Source organism: Schistocerca serialis, chromosome 6, assembly GCF_023864345.2.
Source record: "Schistocerca serialis cubense isolate TAMUIC-IGC-003099 chromosome 6, iqSchSeri2.2, whole genome shotgun sequence".
Classification (NCBI taxonomy): domain Eukaryota; kingdom Metazoa; phylum Arthropoda; class Insecta; order Orthoptera; family Acrididae; genus Schistocerca; species Schistocerca serialis.
In genome coordinates this window covers 390,792,613-390,817,087 of record NC_064643.1, presented here as the reverse complement: position 1 = coordinate 390,817,087, position 24,475 = coordinate 390,792,613, and the positions used below count along the sequence as shown (strand labels likewise).

Here is a 24,475-nt window from a genome sequence, read left to right as displayed (position 1 = left end):
TTAGCCACTACTCCTAGAAATTATGTGATTATCTAGACAACTTGATTGAAGATACCTGTTAGCTACATAAAAAAATAACAATGTTCATTGTCAACAAACTTTGCTTTCTGTGGTTTATACCTGCTGTTCATGATAAATATCACTATGGTTGGCCATTAATTCATTGCATTCTGTGGATCATGTCTATGAGAATTATGAGTGGGGATGTGGAAGGAGTCAAGGTATACATTAACAAACAACTCATAGAAACTTAATATATACACTATATTGACAATAGGCTATCATTGTACTGCTTAAAGCTAATTATGTCAATGCCAACTAAATTTAGCTGAGGAAATTAGAAAGGAAGGTGCTATTTTGAAAAGAAAAAAAGTAAAGAAGAAGCTGCCGATTATTTAATTATACTGAATAACTACTGCTTATCTCATATTGCTAGCTTAATATTTACTTGATTACATTTTTATTTTACAAGAAAAATAGTTCCTTAAACATGTAAATACTGAGTCACAATATAAGGAAAAGGATCTTCATAAAGATGATCCACTGAGTGATAATCTGGCACAATAAAAAGACAGTACACATATAGCTTTTGGCCTTCAGAAAAGGGAACATACAAACATTCATTCAAACAAGCAAGCACACCTCACTCAAACATGGTCACGATCTCCAGCAACTCAGATGGGAATGTGTGTGAACAAAAGCAGCAATCTGGAGGGGGCGGCAGGGGAAGGTATAGCATGGTAAGGGGGAGAGCAGAGTGCTGTCTGGTGGAGCATGCCAGAACTAGATGGAGGTGTGAGAAGACTGCCATCAGGTGCAGTGTTGAGAGCCTGTGAGGTATGGAGGTGGGGATGGGGAAATGAGGGGTAGACAAGGACAATGGAAAGGGGTGCATTGCCGGAGGGCAGCACACAATGAGGTTGAGGGGATGTGAATACGGAGAAGGTGATAGAATAGATGGAGTAGAAACTGTTATGTGGGGACAGTAGGTTACCATAAAGTGAGGCTGGGATAATTTCAGGAGCAGAGAATGTGTTGTAAGGATAACTCCATCTGCACAGTTCTGAAAAGCTGGTGGTGGAAGGGAGGATCAAGATGGTCCCAGTTGTGAAGCAGCCATTGAAACTGAGCATTTTATATTCAGCTGCATTTTGTTTCACAGGTTGGTCTTCTTTGGTATGGGTCACAGTTCGCAGATGGTCATTCATCCTGGTAGACAACTGGTTGGTATCATTACCAACATAAAAATCCGTGCAGTGGTTGCAGCAGAGCTGTTATATGACGTGGCTGCTTTCATAGGTGGCCTGGCTTCTGACAGGTTATTGTAAACCTTTGGCAGGAGTGGAATGAGAAGTGCTGGATGGGAGGATTAGGCAGGCATTGCACATGAGCCTTCCACAGGGGTGTGATCCCTGTGACAAGATGTTGGTATTGGGAATGGCATAGGGATGGACTAGCACAGGGACACACGATATATGGCCCACGGGCCTGTTAAGTCTCTGACTGTGGCTTGCAGGAGAATTCTAAGAAGAATGATCAGTTCCAAATTTTTTTGATACAGTTATTTGGTTTTTAGATTAATCTAGTCTGATAAAAATCTAGGTAGCATTAAAAAATTCTTTGACTTATTAGCAACGAAACTCTCCGAGCAGATAGGTAAAAATAGGATTACATTTTTAAACTTATCAGTAATGGAAGTGCATGCAACAAGATGGCAATTATGGGCTTTGATTTACTGGTGCTATCATTAAACAACAGTAGTGGGAACAAAACTGCACTACTAATGCGCTCCACTAAACAGGTTCTATGCGTACCTGCCAAGCGGCACACAGATGGTGATTTAGGGTGGGGGAAGCTGCTTGATTGGCTGCTATCTCACGTGGACAGAAAACACTGCATCTGACTGCTGCAGTTTCAAGTGATAATGAAGTGTTTCTAAAATGTTGAAAGAGGAAAAACTGCCAAGATACTGTACTCTTGTGGAATTAATATTGCTGACATAACGTTGATTAAAGAAGAAAATTATTGTCCATGGTTAGAAGTTCAAATTCATAAGTCTTGGGATGAACATACCACTTTATTTGTAGCTTGTGCCATTTATGAGCCCTCTGCTTTTACATTGCGTGCAAGGTAAAGTAAGAGTTTTATTTATTAATGTTTACTTCAAAGTGGCCAGAAAGAATGTGACAACAACTGCAAGTGAATAATTGTGCCTGAAGGTAGAGAATTTAATACCGAGTGAACAAATAAGTACCTTCTTATGTTGTACAATGTATTTTGTTTGTTCACTACAAATCAGTTGTTGGTGAATTTTTATTAATTTCAAAGATCATATTCAACAGAGTTTACCAGGAGGTATATTGTGGCCTGTGCTTTAGATCTAGTTTGGGTTTGGCCCTAGATTACTTTTGTGTTGTGCAGGGCTGGGCTGGGATGTTGCGGAGATTGTGTGGGTGATGGAACACCAACTTAGGAGGGGTGGGAAGGATCTTGGGTAGGATGTCTCTCATTTCAGGGCATAATGATAGGTAATCAAAGACCTGATGAAGGATGTGGTTCAACTGTTCCAGTCCGCGATGGTATTGGCTGATGAAGGGGGTACTACTTTGTCACTGGTTCTTGGAAGTGATAGTATTGGAGGTCTGTGGGGAAATGGCATGGGAAATTTGTTTGCAAACTAGGTCTGGGGGTAGTGCCTGTCTGTGAAGCCGTGATGAGACCTTCAGCAAACTGGACAAGAAAGTACTTGTCACTGCAGAGATGATGTACACTGCAGAGATGATGTACCCAGGCGGTCAAGCTGTTTGGAAGGGATTTTTTTCATGAGGATGGGATGACAACTGTCAAAATGCAGGTACTTTTGGGGGTTGTTAATGTGGAGACAGATGTGGGTGGAACCATCAGAGCAGATGAGGTCAAAGTCCCAGAAGATGGTATGCTGAATTGAGGAGGACCAGGTCAAGTGGATGGGAGAGAAGGTGTTCTAGTTGTGAAGGAATGAAGATAAGGTGTCTTGGCCATGAGTCCAGATCTTGAAGATATTGTCACTGAACCTGAGCCACATTAGTGATTTGGTGTTTTGGAAGACTAGGAAGGTCTCTATATGACCCATAAACTAATTGGCATAGGAGGCTGCCATGCGGGTGCCCAAGGTGGTGCTGCGGGTTTTGTTTCTATACCTTACCTTCAGAGGAGAAGTAGTTGTGAGTTAGGATAATGTTAGCAAGGTGTATGTGAAATGAGATAGTAGGTTTGAAGTCTGAAGATTGAGAAAGGTAGTGTTCAGTAGTGGTGAGACCATAGGAATGAGGGATCTTGGTGGATAGGGAAGTGGTGTCAACAGTGATGAGTAGGGATCAAGGACTAAAGGGTTAGGGATGTTGTAGAGTCAGTGAAGGAAGTGGTTGGTATCTTTAACATGGGAGGCTAGATTATGGGCAATTGATTGGAGGTATTGGTCAATGAGGACCAAAATTCTTTCAGTCTGGTCACAACAACATCTGCAATTGGGCATCCAGGATAGTTAGGTGTGTGGATTTTTCAGACCACATAGAATGTGAGAGTGCATGGTGACAGGGGGGTTGGCTCTGCTATGTGGATGATACATTTGTTATATGGCCACACAGCAAAGAACAACTTCATGCATTCCACAATTTCTTAAATGGAATTCACCCCAAAATCAAATTTACTTTGGAGGTTGCAAGTGAGGTCGGTCTTCTGTTTCTAGATGTGTTGGTATAAAGAACATCTGATAACACTCTAGGGCACAGAGCGTATAGAAAGCCGACCAACACAAACAGGTATTTAGATGAAACTTCCTGGCAGATTAAAACTGTGGGCCGGACTGAGACTCAAACTCGGGACCTTTGCCTTTCGCGAGCAAGTGCTCTACCAACTGAGCTACCCAGGCACGACTCACGCACCGTCCTCACAGCTTTACTTCTGCCAGTACCTGGTCTCCTGCCTTCCAAACTTTACAGAAGCTCTCCTGCTTATTTAGATGCCACTTTGCACCACCATCCAGCCCAGAAGCCAGCAGTGCTCTACACTCTCTTCAGGTGCCTTCCGCATCAATGATGATGACAACTTCGAATTGGAGTTGGACTTTTTAAAAATGACAATGAAGGCAAATGGCTATGATAGTTGTTCAATCGACAGGGCTTTTAAGCAGAATATTAATCACACTAATAAGAATGATGAGGAACCACCTTCTCCCTCTGTTAAGTTACCATTCTTTTCTGGGGTCACTGACCGCATAAGCAGAATTCTAAAGGAAAATGGTATCCAGACATCTTTCTTTAGTCAAACCAAAGTAAAAGATTTTTTTCTGATGAAAAATGGATGCACCTGATTGCCTCCACAATGCAGGCATCTATCAAGTGAAATGTGACTGCGGCAAAGTGTATACTGGTGAAATGGGAAGAATTGGTAAAGAACACATTAAGGAACACGAACGACATACGCGGCTAAAACAAAGTGTAAAGTCGTCAGTAGTGGAACATCATGAGAACTGTGGCTCTGACATCTACTTTAATAATGTATGTGTGCTGGCTAAGGAAACCAACATTTATAGAAGAAAGGTCCGGGAAGTGGTCGAAATTTCCAAGAATGCCTGTAATTTCAATAGAGGCGATGGCTGTACGCTCCTGGCATCGTGGCTCCCTGCCATAAAGAAAGTGAATATGCAGCTGAGGTGTGCAAGCAATATAAAAAACATGCTGCAAGTCATCTCGGCTGACAATAATATTTTTGGTAAACATTCCCCCTCTCTTGCTCCGTCTGTTTTGCACCTAGCCAATGATAATGGCCAACCAATAGCAGTAGGAGGAGTTTCAACCAATAACCCTTCTCCACTAAGTGTGGAATAGTGCCTTTATATCAAATAATGATGGGCCACCAATAATATCATATGAGTTTAGCCAATAACGCCCCTTCTTCTGCAACAATGGGAAAATTAGCCAATGATCATGGTCCAACAATGGCAGTCACAAGAATTTTAACCAATACTCCCACTTCTCCAGCACAAACAGGGAAAACTCCCCTTTATAAGAGAATACGAGACTTGTCTCTGACAGTGTTCTAGCAATAGTGGATATCGAAACATAGTGAAGAAGGTCCCAGCAGAGGGGTCGAAATGTCGATTATTTTAGAAGGAAATATGATGTGGCCTAACAACCTGGAAGATTTTAACTTAGTAAACATGGTTAAATGTAGGCACAGGGCTATAGGTGAGGCCTTTGGATAGGACTGAAACTTTTGTGGGGTTGAGGGTTTTGATGGAAAGATGAACAACATTGTTCCAGGAATGATTTGGCTTTGCATTTGGTGGAACATTGGTGGGGTTTTTTGGGGATATGTCAAGCTGAAAAGGTCATCTACACAGGGTCTGCGTGCTATGAGGCATTGACAAGGAGGATCACTGTGGGTAGGATAAGGGTTAGATTGTGGTGCCCTGAGGCTGCAGTAGGATGTCAGCAGATTGTTTAACTTATGAAGGTGGTGTCTGAATTGCCCCTCCCGTTGCTCTTGAGCAAAGGATTCAATTTCAGATACATGATGTATGTAGTAGGAGTTCAACAGTAGCAGGATCTTGTGGAGGTAGAAGAAGTGGTTCTGGAATGCTTGTGCCACGGAGATGTATTTTTGCAGTACCAGGTTTGTGAGGGTCAGGGACTGGTGGTATCTGGAAAGATGAAGGTCATTGTGAAAGGAAGAGTGAGATGCAGTGAAAGGAATTTTTATAGTTAGGCCATTGGGGGTATACCATGGTTTATTCAGCATTTAAGGAACATGAATTGAGGCTCGGTTTTAGCTGGGGAAAGGCTACTTTTCTGAACTGCTGTAGAAAAATGGAGCAGGAGTTCACGGTGGCAGGGATGTCATAGGGGAAATGAGAATAATGTAGAAATGGTCAGATGAAAATTAGATAGTTGGGAGGAGAACTGGAGCATGAAAGTACATCTACATATGCAAAAATACAATAAAAATGTAGAAAAACATGTGACAAAAGGAACAGATGAGGTAAGGGAGTATGCATGTTTTGGGATAGGGAAGAGAGGGGGAAAGAGTGACTGGTCAGGTTGAGGTTCGCAAGGGGTAGGTGTGAAAAATAAAATGCAAAAATATGCAAAGACAAGGAAGGAAATGGTATCAATAGGAATAATTGTAATTAGCAGTTGGAAGAATTAGGGGTGTAGCTGGAAGCGATATCGATCAGTGGATGTAGATGGCAACAATATGTTTCAGTGGGTTTTATCTTTATGTATATACTTGTTTGTTCTGTTGCTCTGGTGCACACTTTAAATATGTTTTGATGCTAACTCACAGTGTTTTAATTTTTACTTTATTGTAGATATATTAAGTACCTTGCAAGTGTGGGGCTTATTCTTTATCACCATCAATTCTATCCGCTTAAGGTAGATAGCTGAAGTGGTGACCCTGCTGACAAAGTAGAATCAAGAGTAACAATACTGTCAAGTTGGAGCCACAGCAGCAACATCTAAATGCAGCTACACAAGACACTACAGCAGAGGCAAGCTCTTAAAATGAACTTACAGTCTCTACATTTTATGGCAAGAGCTTCAACCATGTTAAACCTCGCACCTTCTGGATGAAATGACCACACCTGGGGTTCAGGCAGGTAGAGAGGATATTTTTGTAACATGGCATCCTAGCTTCACTTGACAGGTTCCATTGTGTGGTGACACACTTGGATGAGGCACAAATTACAGCAGTAGAGGATTTGTTAAGTTCACAGAATTATGCGATTCTAAAAGCAAGTTTAATCAAAGAGTGTAACAGTATTTTATCAATCAATTTTATCAGTAAATTTAATCAAAGGGTATTCTTTAATCCCACAGAGCAGACTGAATAAACTTTTACCAGAGATGCTGACTGGTGACATGTTGGCAAAACAAATGTTGGCACAACTAAAATCACTAGCTGGTAATTATTTGTTGCCTGAGACTTCCCTTCAGTTATTATGGCTTGGGCAGCTACCACCAATACTTGGCAGTTTTGGCTGACAAAGCCAAGACAATAGCTGAATATTCAGAGTGTAAAGGTTATAACACTGTCAAACAGACTACAATGGTTGATGGCCCCAAACCAAGCATTACCAGCAAAGGCAGGCAAGGCAGTTCTGTTGCAGGTATAGTGCTAGCTATGCCCTTAAGCAAAGCAGAAAAAGTGATGGACTCCTATAACAGTTTATGCAATCTGCTCTCCAGGTTTAAAAAATACTTTTTGATTAAACCTGCTTTTAAAATCTCATAGCTCTGTAAATTTAAGAAGTCCTCTGCTTGTGTAATTTGTGCCTCATCCAAATGCGCCACCACACTATGAAACTAGGACACTATCTTGCAAAAATATGCTCTCTACCTGCCTGAACGATAGATGCGCCCACACACACACACACACACACACACACACACACACACACACACACACATACACACACACACACAGAAAGAGAGAGAGAGAGAGAGAGAGAGAGAGAGAGAGAGAGAGTCACATGAGCACAAAACACACACATGAACCTGGCTGTTATGGCCAGACTATGGACTGCAACAGCACCTGATGGGAAAATCTGTCTGGTGTGGGTGATGGGGTTAAGGTGAAGGCTGGTGCCGGGATGGGAAGGGATAGCAGGGTAATGGTGGGGGAAGGTGTAGCATGTTCAGCAACTGGTTGGTCCAGCTGTCTCCCCAATTTGTTGGTGGCCATTCTGGGGGACAGACAGCTTATTAGTTGTCATACCCATGTAGGAAGCAGCACAGTGGTTGCAGCTTAGATTGTAGATCACATGATGCTTTCACAGGGGACAGGAGATGCTGTGACTGGACTGGAGTAGGTGGTGGTGGTGATGGGAGGATGTATGAGACAGGTCTTGCATCTAGGTCTATTGTGCAACTATAAACCTTGAGGTAATAATGGTTTGGGAGCAGAGGCGTAGTAGTGATGGACAAGGATATTGTTTAGATTTGGTGGGCAGCAGAATACCACTGTGTATCGGGGGGGAGGGGGGGAGGGGGGGGGGGGAGGATAGTGGGTAGGGTATTCCTCACTTCTGGGCATGACTGGTAATCAAACCCTGGCAGAGAATGTGATTCCGTTGCTCCTGGGTGGTACTGAGTCATGAGGGAAGTGCTCATTTGTCACTGGATGGTGAATACGTGAGAGGTAGTACGTGACTGGACAGACAAGGCATATCTACTGGGTTGGAAGGGTAATTTCACTCTGTGAGGGCCTCAGTGAGACCCTTAGTATATTTGGAGAGGGACTGCTTGCCACTACAGATGTGAGACCATGGGTGGTTTTGCTGTATGGAGGGGACTTCTTGGTATGGAGTGGGTGGCAGCTATTGAAGTAGAGGTATTCCTCATGATTAGTAGGTATGGAACTCAAGGACATACTGAAGGAGCAACCATGGAGCTGGAGGTTAACATCAAGTAAGGTGGCTTGTTCGGTTGAGGATTGCTCGGATTGTTGATGCAGCTTTGCATTTTCCACATTATTCCAATCAATGTAATTAATCCTAGACCTACAAATTGATCACTCATTCTCAATCACCCTTCTCTAGTTTTGCATATTATTTTCCATGCTTTCTGTGCAATACACACTTGTTGAACCATGACCTTATCAACCCCATCCCTCCTTCACTCTCTTGTCTTACTCCAGTACACACATAATAACCTCACATAATCCATTTACATCTGCTGTCCCTCTCTTCACACACATCCACACACTGGCCACTGACCTGCATCCCACTGTTATAATGGTCATTTTTTAATTTATTTTTCTCTTTATCTCACTGTATTTTCAATTTTAGTTCATTTTTGCCTTTCACTAATGGCCTTGCTTCCTCGAGTTTCATCTTTTTCTGCATACATCATCTGTTCCACCCTTTTCATTATTTTTTCCCCACATATTTTTATGTTTTTATCCTCCACTGGGGATCCTTGCTCCTTCCCTCTGCACTAATACAGACACCTTTCCCTATTCATAGCCAGAACCCAGTTCCACATACTGTTTCTGCATTGTTGCCTGAGCATATCACACCCATCTCCACCTGCAACCTCTCATTACATAATGACCTCTATCTGTTCAAATTACACCAGTCCACAGCTCTCACCAACCTAGTCCTACAATAATACGTAGATCAGGCCAAAACCATCTTGGAGTAGCTCCCCTTCATCTGTAAAATTTTCCTGCTCTGTAATCCCAAATTCTTTCATCCTATCTCTCACACTGAAACTCTTACACTCCATGAACTTAGAGCAGGAAGCACGCCACTGCGTCAAAAAATTCTCCAACCTGTTCTGTGATGGACTATAACTATTTATCCTCCCTACAAAAGCCTCCAAACCTCCCCACATCTCCTCATAGCTGCAAACCCTGCCTCGCAGACTTACCACATTCGCCACACCCTCAGAAACTCCCACCAACCATAATACAGAATCCATATCCTAGACAGATCCAAAATACTGCCATGAACGTTTTCTCCAAAATGCTTAGTTCCATAGAAGTAGCAGTCCTTCCACAAGCTCTACCTTTTACCCCAGTCCAAAATTCAATAATGCTGAACTTGTTAAAGACCTTCTTTCCTTCCCCCAGACCCTATAGTGGAAACACTTTTCCACCACCAACCCTACCAATCAGACTCAAGCCAAAGCCAATGTAGAGCTTCACCTGACTAAGTTCACTCCTTCATCCAACCATGATCCACCCCCACTGACTTTAAATCAGCCACTGTTGAAAAAGACTTCACCATCATGGTTTTGAACCACACGGATTACCTGTTGAGGGGGAGTCCACCATCTGTCAGCTCATCCACCTACAAACCCTACCACAGTGACTCCATTCCAGAAATCCAATAGGATCTCCTGTCCCTCCTCAAATCTGCAGGCCCATCCCACAACCTCTCCCCTAAGCTGATTAGATTAGATTCAGTTTTCATACCACAGACCCAAAAAATGAGATGATTCTCGTGGGTGTGGAACATGTCAGAAAGTATAACATAAAACATTTGAATATAATACTTACTACCCTGATCATATGTCAGGAGATTGTCAAACTAGGTGAATACAATGCGGTAAACTGGAACAGCTAATATTTACAGAATTAACACACTGTCAGAGTGAAACATTGTTATGCACTATAAATAAATTTATCACACACAAAATACTTAATTTTGACTGTTGTGACCAAGTGCTGTCAAAACTGAAATACAACAGACATTTTTACTTAAGCTGGCTTAACAGTCTCTGCTAAGGTATTCGTCTATGGAGTTGAAGGAGCTGCCTATCAAAAAGTCTTTCAAACTCAGTTGGAACTATGCTTTATCTGAAACCAAGTTTTTAATGTTTGCTGGCAATTTATTGAAAATGCGTGTTCTTGAATATTGGAACCCTATTTGGACCAAGGTAAGTGATTTTATGTCTTTATGTATAATGTTCTTATTCCTAGTATTGATACTATGTATTGAGCTATTGGTTGAAAATAGAGATGTATTACTTGCAACTAATTTCATTAAGGAATAAATATACTGAGAAGCAGTGGTAAGAATACAACGTTCTTTGAACAGGTTTCTATGTGATGTTCTTGAATTTACACCACAAATGATTCTTATCACATGCTTTTGCACCCTAAAAAGTTTTGCTTGGTTTGATGAGTTGTTTAGGTGCTTAAGCTATTCTGTGGTATGTGCTTCCCATCTGAATTTATTATCAAGTTGTAATCCCAGAAATTTAACATTGGCAACCTCTTCAATCTGCATGTCTTCATACATTATTAGATTAGATTAGATTAGATTTTCTTTCATTCCAATTGATCCGTAGTGAGGAGGTCCTCCAGGATGTGGAACATGTTAGAAAAACAATAATACACGACAAATATTTACAACTAAAACAAATAAGCTAATGTACCATTCCACAGGTCCCAAGTGGAATGATCGTCATTTTTTAATGAACACTATATGAAAGTCATTTTACAAATACTAATGCACTGAATTTAAAATAAAATCTCTTACAGGTTCTGAACTGCATATAGTGGGTCTTCTCAAAGTTTAATGACAGTGAATTAGCTTTAAACCACTTACTAATGTCAGTGAAAACTTGATTAGCAGGTATTTCTAAATCTGTACTTGACTTGCTACTTATTGCAATTTTTCTATCATCTGCAAACAAAACAAATTTATCGTCTGGCAATGTAACAGATGAGAGGTCATTAATGTACACAAAAGAAAGCAAGGGACACAAGATAGAACCTTGAGGAACACCACATGTAATTAATTCCCAGTCAGATGAAGACTGAATGCTTACTGCGCAGGTATTTAGCAATGACACCCTTTGTTTCCTGTTGGATGGATAAGGCTCAAATCATTTCACAGCATTGCCAGTGACGCCATAATATTCTAATTTTATGAGAATGCTGTGGGTCACACAGTCAAAGGCTTTTGATAGGTCACAGAAAATGCCAGTAGCCTCTAATTTATTATCTAATGAATTAAGTACATTTTCACTGTCAGTGTAAATAGCTTTCTCTTTATCAGAAGCCTTAAGAAATCCATACTGTGATTTGGACAATATATCATTTGCAATCAGATGCTTAAGGATATTTGAGAAAGACAGCAAAAGTGAAATTGGTCAATAGTTTGATGGTATCTCTTTATCCCCCTTCTTGTAAAGAGGCTTAACTTCAGCATATTTTAGGCAGTCTGGAAATGTTCTGCTGATAAGAGACTGATTACACAAATAACTTAAGATAGAATTCAACTCGCATGAGAACTCTTTGATTTACTTTGTTGATATGTTCTCATACCCACTGGAATACTTAGATTTTAAGGATTTTATGATGGATGCTACTTCTTTGAAAGATGTGAGTGTCATTTCCGTTATACTGAAGTTATTTTTAAAGACTGGTCTCATACACTTCATTGCACTGTTCACCGAACCTTATAGCTCCAAGCTGTCAGTAACAGAAATGAAGTACTTGTTTAAGAGGTTTGCAACACTACATGTACTTGTTACCAAAGTCTCATTTATTTTTAGAGCTATCTGTTCCTCTTCCTTTTGGGCCCCACCTGTCTCTGTCTTCACTCTATCCCATACAGTTTTATTTTGTTGCCTGATGTAATCATATTTTTCTCATAATAAGGCTGCTTTGATTTCTGGACTACTTGCTTCAATATTTTGCTTTATTCTTTGTAATGTATTACAATTCTAACATCAGAGCTGTTCCTAGATGGTAGATACCATCCCCTTTTTGTCCCACATGATACCTTTATTCTTTGTATAATCCAGGGTTTATTTTTTGACTTCTGTGTGATTCAAGTTACCTTTAGGGGAAAACCATTTTCAAAAGTCGAGGTAACTTTATTAATGAATGCTTCGTATTTTCTATTTGAGTCAGAAGTATTGGAAACATCTATCCAGTTCATGTCTTTGAGCAATTTCCTGAATTTCTCAATTTGTGACTGGTTTATTACCCTTCTGTACTCAGATTTAATAGATTTTTTATCCTGACAAGTTTCAACATTTTCTCTCTCTCTTCTCACCCCTGCTAATCCCTGCAAACCTAGCTTCTATATGCTTGCTTAAGTCCATAAACCCAACCACACTGAACATCCCACTGTGGGATGTTACTGCACCCTTGCTAGAGGATCTCTGCTCTCATGTATTTACACCCCATTGACAAGAAATCAACCATTTCCTCCACTGACTCTCCACAGTTCCTGTTCCTCTATCACACGGCACCCTGCTTATCACTATTGATGCCACTTGCCTCTACATAACATCCCCAATCTCCATGTCCTTGTTGCTATTGAATACTACCATTCCCAATGACTTACTGACTCCAAACCTACACCCTCCTTCCTGGTCACCATGACCAACCACATTCTCACCCACAATTATTTCTCGTTTGAATGAGGGCATCACCTATGAACCTCGGTGTTGACTTCTACCTCAAGGATGGCTAAATCAGTACCTCAGTCCATAACAGACATAACAACCACCAGCAATCCCTATACTTTGGCAGCTGCCACCCATTTCATACATCCTATCTACCCAAGGTGGTTGTATCTGTAGTCCATGAGCGTCCCTCTCCAAATATACCAAGAGCATCACTGAGGCCTTCAAGGACCAAAATTAACCTCCCAACCTTGTACAGAAACAGATCTCCTAGGCCACGTCTTTCCTGTCACTTACCACTTCCCAGACCCACAATCCAGCCACACGGAAGCACTTCCCTAGTGACTTAGTACCATCCTGTGCTGGAGCAAGTGAACCACATTTTCCACCTGGTTTTGACTACCAGTCATGCCTTGAAGTGAGGAATATCCTGTCTACCCCTCACACAGTGGTATTCTGCTGCCCACCAAATCTAAGCCCTATCCTTGTTCTTCACTACTCTACTCCTGTTCCCAACCCCTAGCTTCATGGCTAACATCTATACAATAGACCTAGCTGCAATACCTGCCTCGTACATCCTCCCATCGTTACCTTCTCCAGTATGGTCAAAGCATCTATCTCATCAAAGACAGAGCTACCTGTGAAAGCATCACGTGATCTACATTATGCGCTACAGCTACTGTCCTACTTTCTACATGTGCAAGCTTGTTAATTAACAAGCTGTCTGGCCACCTGAGTGGCCACCGATAGGCTGGCTAAGAGGAATCTGGATCTCCCAGTTGCTGAATATGCTGCCCAACACAATGTGCTCTTTCAGTGAACGCTTCACAGCCAGAGGTGGGAACTCTTTCTGCAACATACACTATGTTCCCATAATCCCACTGGCATTAACCGTCACTAGTCCCTGTTCTTCACCTACCTATCCCCTTTGCTGCTTGCATTCCAGTACTACACAACCTTCTATTCCACCAACACACCCACTAGCCTCCCCCCCCCCCCTTCCTCTGTTTCTCTCCTTTCCCATTCCCTTTACCTCTGCCCCCCCCCCCCCCCCCCTCCCCACACCCACACCCTACAAACTTCACGATTGTAGCTGGCAAACCTACCCTTTTCCCACCATGTCTCTGCATGCTTCCACAAGCAGCACTACGCCTTCCCCCACCCCTACCCTGCTATCTTTCTCCCTCCCTGCCCCAGCCTCCTCCTCACCCACACACCCCATGCCATACTGCATTTCCCATAAGGTGCTGTTGCAGTCCACAGTCTGGTTGCCACGGCCAGTGTGTGTGTGTGTGTGTGTGTGTGTGTGTGTGTGTGTGTGTGTGTGTGTTTGTGTGTGTGTGTGTTTTCCAGAGGATGGCATTTTGGCTGAAAGCTTAATTGTAAAGCAGTCATTTCACTTGGCCCGTCTGGAACTCAGTGTCTCCGATATACGGTTAGTAGCAATCTATCCTTTTCATAATACTGTCAGTATTCCATACCAAACTTTCCACTGTTTGATCTACACGATTCGATGACCTACATTAAAAGTAAGTATCATAAACTCTTCATATTGACAAGATGAATCTAAGGCACATTTTTAACCCCTGAAAATATATAAAAACAATAAAACTATTGCTGTCACAAATCATGTAAATGGTGCTGATAGTTTCAGCAGTGCTGGTAGAATTTACATATACGTATTGTTTCCAGTTTCAGCATAAAAACAATTTCAATCAACAAGAAATCAATTAAGGCGGGAACACACATATACAGTGATCAACATTATTACGAACATAAATTTATAATAAGCTCTGCCTAATCTTCATCCTGATGTGTCCAAATAGGAGCTTTCAGATAATATTATTAATGATTAATTAACTAACATGTAAAAGATTTGGCTCTTACCAAAATTTGGTAAGACTCAGAATAATTGATAGTTTATTTGATTTTTTAAAATATTTGTCTCTTTCACAATGTTGCGAATTTGGACTATTTGTTGTTGTCTTCTATCTGAAGAATGGTTTGATGCAGCTCTCAATGCTAGTCTATTCTGTATAAGCCACTTCACCTTTCCATAACCACCACAGCTAGCATCCATTTAAACATCCTTATTGTGTTCAAGCCTTGGTCTCTCTCTAAGATCCCCTCCTTTTTCATCCATTACCAAATTGACAATTCCTTGGTAACTCAGGATGTTACCTATCAAAAAATTCCTTCTTTTTTCCAGTTTGATTCAGTACCTCCTCATTAGTTATCTGGTTGTCCATATAGTCTTCCACATTCTTCTATAGCACATTTCAAAAGCTTTTATCCTCTTCTTTTTTGAACAGCTTACTGGATGTATTTCACTTCCATATAAAGTTGCACTCACAACAAATACCTTAAGACAGGACTTCCTAACTTTTAAATGAATATTAGATGTTAACCCATTCTTTTTCAGGCAGTGGCTGGCACGAAAGTAGAGTCCTCAAGGTCATTGCTGCTGCCTGCCGCCAGCAGGGTCTGCAGGCTGTGATTTGCTGCCTCTCGGCTTTGTTGCCGTGTAGGTACCGGTAGCGTTGCGGTAGGTTAGAGGAGCTGAAAGCTCAATGTTGCCGTGCTATATCGACTGTTCGTGTCTGATCTCAGTGTCTTTAGAAAGGTGCTTTGATGTGTGTTTGGTGGTGAACCACAATGCAGGAGCAACAGTCTACTTGTAGTACTCTTCTGGTCAGTGTGCATAAAGGGTCAAACGACATTCATAAACAATTAAAATTATCATCATATTAAATATACTAAAGTTTTTTTACTGATATGACCGACAATGAAGAAGTGAGGAATAACTTAAATTTTGCTTACTGCTAAAGCGTGCGATATCTCCAAGTCAACTGTAGGCTGTATTAGCAAATCTTTATCATTGGTAGAATCTCCAGACATGAATGAGTGTTTCGATTCTCCAAGAAAGGGACTGAACATGAATGGAAATCAACCAACTTTTACGATTTTAACAAAGAGCTCACACGTAGAATTGTACTTGGATATTACAACAAACGAGAGTATCCAAAGGCTAAAAAAATACAGGCTGACCTCCGTGAAAAAATTAATTATTTGGGCTCACAATTCTTCATCTTCTCTGCTCCCTTGGTTTCCGATTCAAGAAGTGTAATGAGGGATGGAAATTCTTAATGGAACGCAGAGACATTGCAGCAGCAAGAGCGAAGTTTTTGTGTGCTGAACACACCAGGTCTATAGTGTACTTGGATGAAACTCGGGTTTCACAGAACGACTCCAATAAGTATATATGGCACGACTTCAAAGGAAAGGGCAGTTTGAAAGTGCCTACTGGTAGAGGTGGCTGATTAATCATTGCCCACACTGGTTCATTACCCATAGACTTCATACCAGAGGCCAAATTTGTTTTTCGTGGTGGGAAAAGTTCTTTCGAATCCGATTACCATCCAGAAATGAATGGAGAAGTTTTTAAGAATTAGTTTACTCGACTGTTGTCAATTATCGTGATGGATAACGCCAGCTGCCACTCCACTGAGATAGAAAAAGATGCCAAATCCAAATTGGCGCAAGGCAGATATTATGGAGTGGTTAAAGAGAAAGAATGTTTCATTTTCAGTCAATGAAACGAAGGCTGAACTCCTGTCTAAGGAAGAAATCGTAGGTGCCAAAAAGGCTTACGAATTAGATCAACTGGCAAACAAAATGGGACACCAAGTGCTACATGTACCACCATATCACTGTCAGTATAATCCCATTGAATTGATGTGGGCCCAAGTAAAGAGAGAAGTAGTGAAAATTAATACTACTTTCATACTTGCTGATGTCGAGAAGCTAACACACGAAGCTCTTGACAATGTTACTCAGTAGGATTGGGAGAGGTGAGTAAAACATGCAGAAGCATTGCAAGAAACTGATTTTTTGAACCATGGTTTAAGAGACACCATAATGGAATCGGTGATGATACACCTGGCTGAAACAAGCGACAGTGAATCTGAAGACACAGAGCCAGAAGAAACTTCAATTTAGGTAAGTGCCGTCTATGTAAAAAGCTGACTTGATGTAAATTTTGTCTATTCATTTCAGTTATAGAGGACATACTGTGAATGTTTTTCCCTTACAGTAGATGTCTGATAAATTTATCACAAGTGGTGGTGATTAGTTTACTCGACAGTAACTGTCAATTAAAAAAAGATTGTCAATCCTGCATTAATTAGCAACGGTTTTTCCTAAAAACATGTATCGAATGTCTTTACATTTGGTTATAATCTTACTGCATTCGGTTTACTTGTACATTCAAAATTTTTTTTTCATAGGATTTACTGGCTGTTTCGTAGTAAGGGTAATGCAGTTCATAAAATGACAAAACAGTGTGGTACTTCTGTATCGACTGTATCTGTAAACAGTGCAGTAACATCAGAACAGACCCATCACCTATTCTGATTCTCCAAGAAAAGCATACATGACTTTTACAAAAAGCTAGAATGTAGAATTGTATTACTTTAGTATGACAGAAGATAATATCAGATGGCTAGAGAAATACATTCAATGCACTGTCTTCTCTGCCCACTTGGTTTTTAATTCAGAAACTGTAATGATGGACAAAATTTGTAACACGAGACAGGGACATTGCAGTAGTAAGAACGAGGTTTTTGTGTACCAAGCACATATTGCATACTGAGAATAATAGGCTTACAGCAAATTTAGATAAAACTTGGGTTTCACAAAACCTTTAGAACAAATATTTTGCTCGACTTCAGTGAAAATATTGGCTTCAAAAGAGCTACCAATTACTTCTGTGTAGCACATATTGGCATTTTGAGTGATGGTTGCAACGACGAAGGATATGTATTAGCAGCTAGTAAAATATTTTCGGGATGTAGGGAATATTCTCGATCATATTAAAGTGAGCCGTCCGAACAAAACTCTTGGCGACAGCCTACGACTTGCGCGCTGCTGTGCATGGAGTATCCCGTAAGTAATTTGCCTCTGAATGTGATACAATACAATAATGATGTCTGAAATATTACCAAAAATAATTTTGTAGTTTTCTTAACAACTTTCTTGCAGGAAGTTTCTTTGCAGTCCCACAGAATGAAAATTCATCAGGTACTACATTTTTTGCTACGCAGCCAGTGCAGTTTCACACCTCATAATATTTTATTTTTTATCTCAGAATACTTTTATGTTCCCAAAATAAAAGACGCAGAACATGCATCTGTAAACTTTGAGGATGTTCATACATATTTTTTTCAGTCTAGTTACATTAGTGATTCTGTTGCTACCACAGGTTGAAGTAAAAAAATTATTATCCTCCAAAATTTCTTGTAATTTCAGTTTTCATTTTTTTTTTCCTAGCAGCTAGTGAGAATTATCTTTGGGAAAGTACTCCATCATATTCTAAACTAAAAACAGAGTTGCCCAATCTGTTTTTAAATTTTTATGAACACACGAAATTGATAACTGGCAATGCTGTAAGACAGCGAGATGACCCTGAAGCCCTATTTTCGTGCCGGCCACTATAGTGCCCATCAGTATTTCATGTCCTCCCTAATTCACCATGATCACTTATTTATTTCCCAAACAGCAAACCTCATCTATTACTTTTACTGTCTCATTTTCTAATCTCATTCCCTTAGGACTACCTGATTTAACTCTATTACATTTCATTATCATTGTTTTACTTTTTTGATTTTCATCTTATACTCAAGACACTATCCATTCTTACTTTGCTGCTCTCCAAATCCTTTGCTGTCTTCGATTCCCTTTCCATTTCTTCTTGAGTTCCTTCACAGCCTGCTGAATGCACCTATTAAACATCATCGGTGATAGGCTTCAAACATGCCACACTCACTTCTCAATTCTATAAGCATGTCCGACGTTACTCGAATGACATCATTCCAGAATGCTGGATTGGAAGAGGAGGAGCAGAAGATGAACTTAATTGTCGGTGGCCTCCTAGGTCTTCAGACCTCACAGCGACTTTTATATGTGGGGTTATGTAAAAGACCGCGTTTTTATTCCCCCTATGCCTGACATTCTTGGAAGTTTGGAACATCACATTGTAGCAGCTGTGAATTTGATAACAAGAGACTTTGCTTTGCGTGTGGCTGGAAATGAGCCACTGTTTTGATATTTGTTAGATAACACATGGTGCTCACGTTGAGTACATAAACATTTGAACTTTTCACTTTCCAGGAGCGTATTAACTGTGTTTCTATCTTTCGTGCTTTGGAAGCAATAAACGTTTGATAACTGTTCCTTCTTTTTGAATAGCCCTGTATTTTCATAGATTTTGGAGTTTGCTGAATTTACTGCTGGATTCCATGATACAAAATCTCATGTAAGTTTTGGACTCTTAACTTTGGATGGCGTAAGGCACTTTATTTGGTTCTGGAATATAATCGATATTTTGAAACTTGAACTTATATTTCATTTGAGTGTACATTTGCAGAAGTTTTACTGTTTTGCAGTATTTTGCTAAGTTTTATTTTTGGTGAATTAAGAAACAATGGCACTTGAAATTTACATACTTATTGTGTGAAATAATGATAGCTGCTCTGCACATGTTCTGAAATATTAAACTTTACTGCTTGCCAATTCAATTATGTGAGTTAGTAGCACATAACTCTTACGTAAATGTAAATTTGTAATGGGCACCATTAATTTCATTTAAAATTAATTTCACTCAATGAAACTTTTCATATATTTATTAAAATCATTTAGAGATCCGATGTCTCTGAGAAATTATCTGGTATTAAATAAATATACCATATTTACCCAAACGTAAGACGAACCTGAATATAAGATGACCCCCATTTTTTTAAGAGGCTACTTGAGACAAAAATTATTTTTGAACATATTTTGACTAATTGAAATTACAAACTTTTCTTGATGTAAAGGTATCTGCCTAAAAAGTTAAAATCGCACCTATTCTAAACTTACAATATTACAGAAGGAAAGTTGCTACTCACCATATAGTGGAGATGATGAGTCGCTAGGCACAACAAAAAGATTCACACAATTATAGCTTTCAGCCATTAACGCCTTTGTCAACAATACACACACACACACACACACACACACACACACACAGAGTCACGCAAACGCAAGTTGCACACACGTCTGCAGTCTCAGTCAACTGAAACCACACTGCGAGCAGCAGCACCAGTGAATGATGGGAGTGGCGACTGGATGGGGGTAAGGACGAGGCTGGGGTGAGGAAGGGGAGGGATAGTATGGCGTGGGTGGTGGACAGTGAAGTGCTGCAGGTTAAGTGGAGGGCAGGGGAGGGGGAAGTAGCGGAAAAGGAGTGAAGTAAAAAGAGACTGAGTGTGATGGTGGAATGATGACTGTGTACTGCTGGAATGGGAACAGCGACGGGGCTGGATGGGCGAGGCTAGTGACTGACAAAGGTTGAGGCCAGGAGGGTTAGGGGAGTGTAGGATGTACTGCAAGGAGAGTTCTCACCTGTACAATTCAGAAAAGCTGGTGTTGGTGGGAAGGATCCATAAGGCATAGGCTTTGAAGCAGTCATTGAGATGAGGGATATCATGTTTGGCAGCATGTTAAGCAACAAGGTGATCCACCTGTTTTTTGGCCACAGTTTGTCGGTGGCAATTCATGTGGACAGACGGCTTGTTGGTTGTCATGCCTTCATAGAATGCAGCACAGTAGTTGCAGCTTAGCTTGTAAATCACATGACTGGTTTCACAGGTAGCCCTGCCTTTGATAGGATAGGTGATTTTAGTGACCGGACTGGAGTAGGTGGTGGTAGGAGGATGTATGGGACAGGTCTTGCATCTTGGTCTATTACAGGGGTATGAGACATGAGGTAAGGGATTGGGAGCAGGGGTTGTGTAAGGATGGACGAGTGTATTGTGTAGGTTCGGTGGATGGTGGAATACCACTGTAGGTGGGATGGGAAGGATAGTGGACAGGACATTTCTCATTTCAGGGCACGACGAGTTCATAAACTCCTGAAGTCCATAAACCCAACCATCCAGTATGCCCCATTGTGGCCGGTTACTGTGCCCCCACTGAGAGAATCTTTGCCCTCATAGACCAACACCTTCAACTCTTCTCTATTATTGTTACATTCCATTCTGGATTTTCTGTTCTAAACTTAGCCATTTACTGGCTCTCTACATTTTGATAATACAAGGAGAAATAAAATAAATTTAAATTTTTATCTTCACTGTCTTTTTATGTTTACTTAGCCTGTTGTCTGTGGTACCACTGCTGTTGACCATTATCATCCTAACAGGGCAGCTGTGAAACTTACATCTTTCTTGTTACAAATATTTGGCTGCTTCTTAGAAATATGTTCCAATTCCATTTTTTCTGAACGCACAACACATTTCGCTTCTATACTGACATGAGAATGTTACAATGTGTTTTGCTTCCAAACACAGTCTGCCACCGCTCAATTCATTGGCTGTGTAGAACCAGAAGGTGACGCGCCCCTTATTGTTCCCATCATACCTCACAATGAGGTTCGACAACATTGCTGCTTGTAACACAGAAGTATGCCACTGGCCCCAATCTAGACTTTTAGGATCTCCTGCAGAAATTTGTGCTGTTGTTGAGTATTTGTCTAATTTTAAAGGCTATTTGATTCCGAGTACAGATGGATTCAGGTAAACTGCAGTTTAAACATGGTAAATGTTCATAAAAAGCCAAAGCACACAGCATAGATTCTCATGGTTGGCAGCATGATGAAATATGCTGCCCAATCACCTCTCTCTTCCTCACACCCATTATAGTTCTCAGCCAAGCTGGTATCACTGTTCACCCTCCAAGCCTTCTGCTGTGCTGTGCTTGCGCACCAGAGAAACATGAATGGCAATACCTTCAAGGGTGCACGTCATATGTAACAGCAAATAATTCATAAATAAAAGATTGCAATCATGATTCAGTCCATTTCTCTACTTTAACTTATACCGTGACCTAATGATGTCTGTTGATACTGTCTCCACAACTGGTCTTTCCACTGTAATTTATTCTTGCAATAACAAGTGCAGTCAAATTGGATGTGATTTGTTTTATTTGTTAGACATTTATTTCTGGATTAATTTTCTTTCTCATTTCATCTGTATGTCACCATCTCGTTCCAAAGCTGAGAAAAACGTGGTAACATTTTTCCCCGGTATTTGAATATATGATCAGCAACATAATTTCTTATTTGTAAACCCCTTTGTAAATCAATAGTTTCTCACAACCAAATAAAATATTGACTTGGGTTCAGAATCAAATAATGATGTTTGAAGGACAAGATTTTCTTCTTTGAATGGTACCTTTACTTAAAAAGCAATGTAAAATATGTTATCCATACATGTATGAGAACTTCCATTGGAAACCTGCTCAAACGCAACAAAAGTTTGTAAGCTGATAGAATTTAATGCTCCCGTGTTTCACAAAACTGTCAATATTTTGAGCAGAGCATTAGATTGTTGTAGTAGCTAGTTCATAGTTCTGATGTATCTGTTGCACTAGTGCCACAAGTCAGATGTCACGATTGTTCGAGTGAGATCAATACTGTATTGAGCACTTCAGCGTATTGGGAAATCTCAAGCCTATTCGAATGAAAGTACTACTGTTTCCTAAGCTATACTCTTCAGAATTGCTCAAAATAAATTTTTACGAAATCTCAATAACCAAAGCTTCATCTGTAAATGTAAGATGACCCCAATAATAGTATTTTTCGAATGACAAATTTGGGAAAAAACCTTATCTTATAATCAGGTAAATAGGGTAACAGGGTTTTACAAGTGTGAGATCTGTCCCTTAAGTACAGAATACAAGCCAGGTTTATTCAGAGCCACATGTTTACCCAACTCATTGTGGAGGCTGGTAGAGGAAGTCTCAATGATTTTCTTGTAATTTAATCAGACCAATAGGGGAAGCCTCCAAGTGTAATACAAAGGTAAAGCTGTCATCCATCCAAAGGTTGGTTTTAACACCACACTTTATTAACCTTGGTTATACTTAAGTTGTGCCACTATCTTACTCCAATCTTTGAACTAACTTACCCAGGCAATTACAGGGGAAAGAACAGTTTTATGTGGGTGCCTGATGATGGTGTGACATGGCATTTCTCACATTAATAATATATTTCCAAAACCAAAGTGGGTGATAAGTGACAAAAATAATCCTTGGAAGAGAGGCATTAATCCCCAGATTTTTTGATTTGCTGTCTGGCACTTACCTACCAAGCCACACAATGTGACAAAAAAATTGGAAGAATTGAAAACATTTACAGCAGATACCAAGTCAATCTCATTTAGCAGCAATACAACAAGACAATTTGTACCCATGTTCTCACTTGGTACACTTTCAACTATACCATAAAAACTAGCATACTATTCAATTTCAACATCCACTGTTTGAACTTCTCTTTTGCATTCTGTATATGATACTTAAATGTCATACTTCAGGATGAATCAGAAGCAAGTCTTCTCAATTCGAAGAAAGTGACACAAACAAACTGGCTTTTTGAAAATCACAAAAACCCTATTGAAAAGATTGCTTCACTGCAACAAGCAATGTGCTAAACAAAGGAATGGAAAACGGAGATCTGAGTAAGTTTGCTCCAACTGCTCTAATTTTAAATAGTCCCAAGAATATGTTACCTTTACAATTATGGCACCACATGACATTCGAAGAGAGTATTTATGATATGGAAGTCATCAAAGGAAAGACAATGCCCAATACAACATAGCGAAAATTAAATAAAACTTTCGATATAAAATAAACTGTTTAATTATATAATACATTAAGAGAGATCAGTGACTATAACATTGTACTGAAGAGCAGCAGTGTAAAAATAGATAATTTCAAAAATTGTTTGTTATTACTTGTATAAATATTTACAACACAGACAGCCTTTGTGATTGGTTAACAGCAAAATTTAAATAACAAAAACTTAAAAAAGTGTAAATGTGCTTCTTTTTTCTTACATTAATGACTAGCATCAAATGACTACAATGTAAATATTTTGGCATTGTTAAATAAGTACAGTCATAAAAAATGTATAAATATATCATGAACATCAGTTCGAACAATACAAAGTCATCAAAATTTCTCTGTGACAGCTCATGTGTAACAAAATGAGAGATTGTGCAGTTGTTAAAATCCCATGTAGATACGTAAAACAAAATCTTACACCAGATTATAGCAGTCTTCCTCATTATCATACTCCACATGGGATAGTGAAGTTGAAGAAACTTTCCACTTGCTTAAGTGAAAACTTGGGATTGGTACTAACATAAACAAGACCAGTTGAGCCAGTGTCTTTTGCTATATTCACTGCCACCTGAAATATGAAAAGGACATTGATTATTGCAAAAAGTGACTGAGGAATATTTACATAGTTGCACCCTTTTAAATTGCTGCAAATTCAGCAATGCATGCACTGAAAAATGAACTGTACAGACACATGAAATGTTAAGGGATCAAATCGTATTACTTAATATTATCAGAGAAAATTACAAAATCAGATATTTCCTAATAGCAAATTTGTGGACCAAGGCAATTTCTTGCTTTTTCAAAACTCTGTGTGCCTCCCATGCAGAGTTAACTGAATTAACCTCTGT

The 24,475-nt window shown here is 40.0% G+C and overlaps 1 protein-coding gene across 1 annotated transcript in view; it reads right to left on the bottom strand.

The window, feature by feature from the left end:
* Positions 1 to 23,737: 23,737 nt before the first annotated feature.
* LOC126483622 (protein XRP2-like) overlaps positions 23,738 to 24,475 on the bottom strand; it is a 51,790-nt gene continuing 51,052 nt past the window's right edge. The window contains exon 7 of the mRNA XM_050106666.1: positions 23,738 to 24,195. Within this exon, the coding sequence (XP_049962623.1) occupies positions 24,073 to 24,195 (123 nt within the window). The 3' untranslated portion in view covers positions 23,738 to 24,072. The remainder of the gene's footprint in view (positions 24,196 to 24,475) is intronic.